At 45.2% G+C, this 6,692-nt stretch overlaps 1 protein-coding gene across 1 annotated transcript; it reads left to right on the top strand.

Annotated features, from left to right (window-relative positions):
- Positions 1–1,718: 1,718 nt before the first annotated feature.
- On the top strand, positions 1,719–6,322 carry LOC311147920 (kazrin-A-like). The gene is made up of 5 exons (XM_084184765.1): positions 1,719–1,971; positions 2,296–2,397; positions 3,372–3,538; positions 4,536–4,716; positions 5,430–6,322. Exons 1-5 carry the CDS (start codon positions 1,759–1,761, stop codon positions 5,586–5,588), a joined length of 822 nt encoding a protein of 273 aa, XP_084040891.1. The 5' UTR covers positions 1,719–1,758; the 3' UTR covers positions 5,589–6,322.
- The last annotated feature ends 370 nt before the right edge of the window (positions 6,323–6,692 follow it).

The raw sequence follows: 6,692 nt of genomic DNA, 5'->3' as shown, positions 1-6,692 counted from the left end.
AATGCACAAAAAGCTTATTTTGCTAAACTGTTGTGCACACATTTGTTTACATCCCTGTTAGTGAGCATTTCTCCTTTGCCAAGATAATCCATCCACCTGACAGGTGTGGCATATCAAGAAGTTGATTAAACAGCATGCTCATTACACAGGTGCACCTTGTGCTAGGGTCAATAAAAGGTCACTTTAAAATGTGAAGTTTTGTCACACAACACTATGCCACAGATGTCTCAAGATTTGAGGGAGTGGGGCCTCCCGAGTGGTGCAGCGGTCTAAGGCACTGCATCGCAGTGCTTGAGGCGTCACTACATACCCGGGCTGTGTCACAGCCGGCCGTGACCGGGAGACCCATGAGGCGGCGCACAATTGGCCCAGCGTCGTCCGGGTTAGGGGAAGGTTTGGCCAACCGGGATTTCCTTGTCCCATCGCATTCTAGCGACTCCTTGTGGCGGGCTGGGCGCCTGCAATCTGACTTCGGTCGCCAGCTGGACGGTGTTTCCTCCGACACATTGGTGAGGCTAGCTTCCGGGTTAAGCGAGCAGCGTGTCAAGAAGCGGTGTGGCTTGGCAGGGTCGTGTTTCAGAGGACGCATGGCTCTCGACCTTCGCCTCTCCTGAGTCCGTAGGGGAGTTGCAGCAATGGGACAAGACGTTAACTACCAATTGGAGAGGTAAAAGTACAACAAAAATCAAATTGAGGGAGTGGCCAATTGGCATGCTGACTGCAGGAATATCCTGAACAGCTAATCAACCTCCCTGAACAGTTAATCATGGCTACCCGGACTATTTGCACTGCCCCCCCATCCCCCTCTTTTACGCTGCTGCTACTCTGTTTATTATTTATGCATAGTCGTTTAACTCTACCCACATGTACATATGACCTCAATTACCTTGACTAGCCGGTGCCCCCGCACATTGACTCTGTACCGGTACCCCCCTGTATATAGCCTCCCTAATGTTATTTTATTTTACTGCTGCTGTTTAGTTATTAGCTTTTTTTGTTCGTTTTTTTTAACACTTTTTTAATTTTACATTTTTCTTTAAAAAACTGCATTGTTGGTTAAGGGCTTGTAAGTAAATATTTCACTGTTATATTCGGCGCATGTGGCAAATAAAATTTGATTTGATTTGAATATCAACCAGAGCTGTTGCCAGAGAATTGAATGTTCATTTTCTACCATAAGCCGCCTCCAACGTCGTTTTAGAGAATTTGGCAGTACGTCCATCCGGCCTCACAACCGCAGACCACGTGTAACCACACCAGCACAGGACCTCCACTTCCGGCTTCTTCACCTGCGGGATCGTCTGAGACCAACCACTCGGACAGCTGATGAAACTGAAGAGTATTTCTGTCTGTAAAAAAGCCCTTTTGTGGGAAAAAAAAACTCATTCTGATTGGCTGGGCCCGGCTCCCCGGTGGGTGGACCTGGCTCCCCAGTGGGTGGGCCTATGCCCTCCCATCTCCTCTCATCACTTCCCATCTCTTCTCATCCCTTCCCATCTCCTCTCATCCCTTCCCATCTCCTCTCATCACTTCCCATCTCTTCTCATCCCTTCCCATCTCTTCTCATCCCTTCCCATCTCCTCTCATCACTTCCCATCTCTTCTCATTCCTTCCCATCTCCTCTCATCCCTTCCCATCTCCTCTCATCCCTTCCCTTCCCATCTCTTCTCATCCCTTCCCATCTCCTCTCATCTCTTCTCATCTTTTCTTCTCTCTTTTCTTCTCTCCTCTCACTCCAGGCTGTCCAAGGCTGCAGACATGGACCACCACTGGGTGGCCAAGGCCTGGCTGAGCGACGTAGGGCTGCCGCAGTACTCTCAGGCCTTCCACACACACCTGGTGGATGGGCGCATGCTCAACTCTCTGACGCGCCGGGACCTTGAGAGGTCCCTCAATGTCACCAAGAAGGCCCACCAGGCCAGCCTGGTGCTGGGCATCGAGCTGCTGCACACGCTCCACTTCGATAAGGAGGTAGGTGTCGTGCAAACAGCAATCCATGCTGTATATACTATACATAAACATTACCAATATATTACATGTTCAAATGTGCCCTAAGCTTACATACAGACATACATGTTACAGATATGTATGTGTGTATGCATGTTGGCCACAATACATTCACTCGGACAAACATACACACATTGTGTTATGTACTCATCGACTTTTGGATGTTTCTGTGATCTGTGGTTGAAAGTAAAGTTAATTTGAATGTCAAATTAAGTGTGTGTGTGTGTGTGTGTGCGTGTGCGTGTCCGTGTGCGTGCGTGCGTGTGCGTGCGTCTCAACCCTCTCCAGGCCCTCCAGGCCAGACGGGCTCAGTGTGAGCATCAGAACCTGGATCCCGTGGTATGGACGTGTCATCGTGTCGTCAAGTGGGTCCGAGACATTGACCTTAAGGTGGGGTCATTATCCTCCCAATGACACTGGCACACTCAAGTACTGTGAGAACATGGTATCTGACGTTTACACTCAGTCCTCATTGATCAATCTTTGACACTTATGATAAGATCTGACCGGTGTCAGTATTTAACCTGAAAAAAGCTTACAAATGGTTACATTTGCTTACAAATGGTTATGAATCATTCTATACACAATGCAAAGTATACATTAAAACAGAATTGTGCATACTGCAAACCAATTCAAATCATGCTAATAGATCATAGCGTGTTTATTGATAATAGACAGAGAGCTTTTATGTGTTGTTATATGCATGGGGGAGTGTAGGAAATGGCGGCAGGTTTATTGACACTATCCCTGTCTGTGGATAGAGATAAAGGAAAGGACCTTTGTGATCGATTCTGAACCACTCGTCATCTCTGTGGTTACCGCACAGTGAGTCACGGCTTCAATAAATGGATAGTAGTCAGGAGCTTTTGTTTATGATATCCCTTCCATTGATATTAACTACATTTTGTTCAGAACGATTATGAAAATCAAAGATGTTTTCATCTGAAGAGCCCAAGTCAATATTGTCAGTCAGACCACTATTCAATCAAATATTCAATGTTGAGGGTTACTGTAGGCAGATAGAACAACACTGCATGCGTGCACAGCGAAAATGCTTTTTGGGTTAGTATGCTTTTTTAAATCTCCATTGTTTGAATGGATTAAATTAATCCAAAGCATGCATTCTCGCAGCTATTTTTTTTTTGTCTCACTTTGGAAGCTTCCACTGGAATACAACAAATGTGTACACATAATTTCCATTTTATTTTTATTCAACCTTATTTAACCAGGCAAGTCAATTAAGAACAAATTCTTATTTAAAATGACGACCCTGTTATTTACAAACATTTTTTAAAAAGTATGTTAATCATTTAGGAACTCTTCAAAAAAGAACATGTGTCCCTCTCCCTCCTCAACCCGTATAGGAGTTTGCTGACAGTCTCCAGAACAGTGGAGTTCATGGTGCTGTCATGGTGCTAGACCCCTCCTTCAACACAGACTCCATGGCAACGGCATTGGGTATCCCCGGCAACAAGCACATGATTCGCCGCCACCTCACCGAGGAGATGAATGTCCTCATCAGCTCGGCCAGGTGAGGGAGGGAGAGAGGGAGAGAGGGAGAGGAGGGAGGGAGGGAGGGAGGGAGGGAGGGAGGGAGGGAGGGAGGGAGGGAGGGAGAGAGGGAGGGAGAGAGAGAGAGAGAGAGAGAGAGAGAGAGAGAGAGAGAGAGAGAGAGAGAGAGAGAGAGAGAGAGAGAGAGAGAGAGAGAGAGAGAGAGAGAGAGAGAGAGAGGAGAGAGAGAGAGAGAGAGAGAGAGAGAGAGAGAGAGAGAGAGAGAGAGAGAGAGAGAGAGAGAGAGAGAGAGAGAGAGAGAGAGAGAGAGAGAGAGAGAGAGAGAGAGAGAGAGAGAGAGAGAGAACAAGTGAGTTTGAGAGGAGAGAGAAATTAGAGGAAGAGAGGGACAGATACAGCTAAGACCAAAGTCATGAGGGAAATGTGGTCAGATTAAATTGATGTAATTTAAGGGAGAATCAAAGTGAAAAGAAAAGAGAAACAGACAGGGCGAGAGTATGGGTGAAGATGTATTGTTTATCTAAGTTTATCCCCACTCTGCAGTATGGCTGGGTTAAGTGACAGAGTGGAAGTCCACCTGTCTGCATCCCTCTCAGGCTCTGTAAGATTTAAATGGCAGTTGATTAAATGGCGGCCTTATTGTCAGGGAAGGCCTTAGGTAGGTCATGTGAAGATGATGTCATCTCTCCTCGAGTCAATGTGGACAACATGGCCTGGAGACCATGTGACAGCTTATCATTGCTAATAGGGATGAGTAGACAACATCCCTTGCTTAACCTAATTAAAGAGGGGACTTGTGGGATCACGTGTGCAGGACACCGATCCATTTCAAAGATGCAAGTCAGGCCAGATTCAGAGTGCAAAATGGAGAGGTTCATCACATGCAAGACACTCCGGCTAAGAACGGCTGCTTAAATAACTACATAATCAGTAAGGAATCTACTCATCAATAATCTGTACCTAATCAATCAATAATGTACCCATTCCTCCCCTCCCTCCTGACACTGACACCCTAGGTCAAGAGGTCTACAGCAAGACCATGATAGGCTGGGGACAATGAGCACCCCGCCCACGCCTCTACGCCACGCCTCCCCACCCACACCCTTACGGCATGCCTCCCTGGGCCGGCCCACCAGCTCCGCCAGCCGCCACACACACCCGGACGACGAAGGCTCCCTCAGGAGACGGGCCGTCAAGGTGGGCACTCCCCTAGACTACGGACGAAAATTAGCTATTTTGTTAACTCTGTCACTTTTGAATGTAAACAATAGAATGTTGATTAAAGGGATAGTTCAGCTAAATTCAATGCTAATAATTAGCATTAGTTGGTCGTGGCTAGTTTAACAAACCCAAAGTGTGGATTGCAGTCGCTCCTTGTCCATAGACAGCTTTCATGGCAAGGGAACAAATATCTATATATGTAATTTCTCTGAACTATCCCTTCAATGTGCACTGACACTATCAAATACATTCCTGTAGCAATGTTTTTTTTTCAGGTTTTTCTTGTGTTGAAAAAGGCCTTGAAGCCAGAATGTCTCTCTTCGTTCCTCTTGTAATTGCTTTCCTATAGTGTAAACCTATAGCCCAAGGGAGATACGTCATAACTGTGTAGCCGATATTCTCAGTTTGAAGCCTTGAGGAAGCGAGGATATCGGCTACACAGTAAAGACGTATCTCCCTTGGGCTATAGGCCTACTCTATAGGAAAGCTAATTGAAGCCTTGTTTGTTTCCTTCCCCTTGGAGTAACCACTGATCTAACATAACTGGATAGGTGAAAGCAGGTTCCACTATTTAGCTTTCACCATTCCAAACAGGTCAGTTCAGTGATGACTTCAAGAAAGGGAGGAAGTAAGGATGCATTTTCAAAGTATTTGAACAGGGCCTGACTTCCTTCTCCTCCCACCCCCAGCCTCCTTTAGGGTTCAGCCCCAAAGCCCACAGTGGGCGGGACTTGAGTTGTCATAGCAGCTACGGCTCACTGCCGAGAGAGGCTTGTGACGAAGCTCCGCCCAGGACAGAGGGGAGTCCAATCCACAAACACTCGGGCATTGAGGTCACCAACGTGTGAGGTCATCGACATGTGATGTCATCGATGTGTAATATGGTGACAGCTGTGTCTACAGTACGGCACAAGACCCCAGTGCTTTGTGGGATGCCAGACGAGTGATGTTTACTGTATTTTTCGAATGATGGAGCCTTTGTTGGTCATAATACACTATTTTGGAGAGAGAAGGAATATTTTTTTCATTTATAGTCTAAGAACAACTCTTTACATCTCTCACTGGTATTTGTCGAATAATCTGACCTTTGTGAGGACACACGTCTATCCCATGGAAACAAACTTAAACTGAATAGGCTTTTATTTTTCTATTTGCATTATGTGCAAAGGTTTTTTAAACAGGAAATGGCTCAGCGATTAGTTGGTGTTTTGTAGTTCTTATTGACGACCGGCCTGTTTCGCAATGAGAAGAGCTACTGAGGAAATATGGTCATGTGTTTGTGTACAGGGTACTTTCCTGATTCAAAGCAAACTAACAAAATAAAACTATTCAAGTGAGATTTATAACAAATGTCTTTTTGATGTATAATTCAATCATGGTGTTACAGAAACTCTCTCAGATGCCTTGTGAACTGGGACTATGGACATTGTCGAAGATGAAAACTTAAACTTGAAGTTGTATTAACAAAGAAAATACTGAATGTTTGATAGTCTTTCAGTTGTTAATTTACACTGTTGTGTCTAAACTAAAATTAAACACTCCCTCGTGACATTTGATACATTCAATAAAACCATTAACATGGCACATGGGTTATTAAAATGATTTATTTTCAATGACAGACATGAGTAGTAACAAGTAGAAAACAATGGGCTGGGGAGAATGAAATGAATGAATGAATGAATGCAATAAAGATGCCTATTCTAAAGAGGAAGTGTGTGTGTGTGTGTGTGTGTGTGTGTGTGTGTGTGTGTGTGTGTGTGTGTGTGTGTGTGTGTGTGTGTGTGCATTCTGGGAGTAACAGTTGAAGAACAGGTCCACAGAGTACATCAATGAGTCATCTCTCATACCCTCCCTCATAATAGTGCTCTGTGGGGAAAATGTGGCCCTTGTCCATGTTTGATGATGTCACTTCCTCCTCTAATTCAGGATGACTGCATCTCCGTGGTTACACT

Source organism: Coregonus lavaretus, assembly GCF_964263955.1.
Source record: "Coregonus lavaretus genome assembly, chromosome: 20".
Taxonomy (NCBI): Eukaryota; Metazoa; Chordata; class Actinopteri; order Salmoniformes; family Salmonidae; genus Coregonus; species Coregonus lavaretus.
Note: the sequence above shows the minus strand (reverse complement) of the source record. Positions and strands in the feature narration are given on the sequence as shown.

Bases quoted from the DNA above. Each gene is read 5' to 3' on its own strand.
- LOC311147920 (XM_084184765.1), top strand. From the start codon at position 1,759: ATGGACCACCACTGGGTGGCCAAGGCCTGGCTGAGCGACGTAGGGCTG. The intron at 3,539-4,535 runs GTGAGGGAGGGA...CTGACACCCTAG, and splicing joins GTCCTCATCAGCTCGGCCAG to GTCAAGAGGTCTACAGCAAG. The intron at 4,717-5,429 runs GTGGGCACTCCC...TCCCACCCCCAG, and splicing joins TCAGGAGACGGGCCGTCAAG to CCTCCTTTAGGGTTCAGCCC.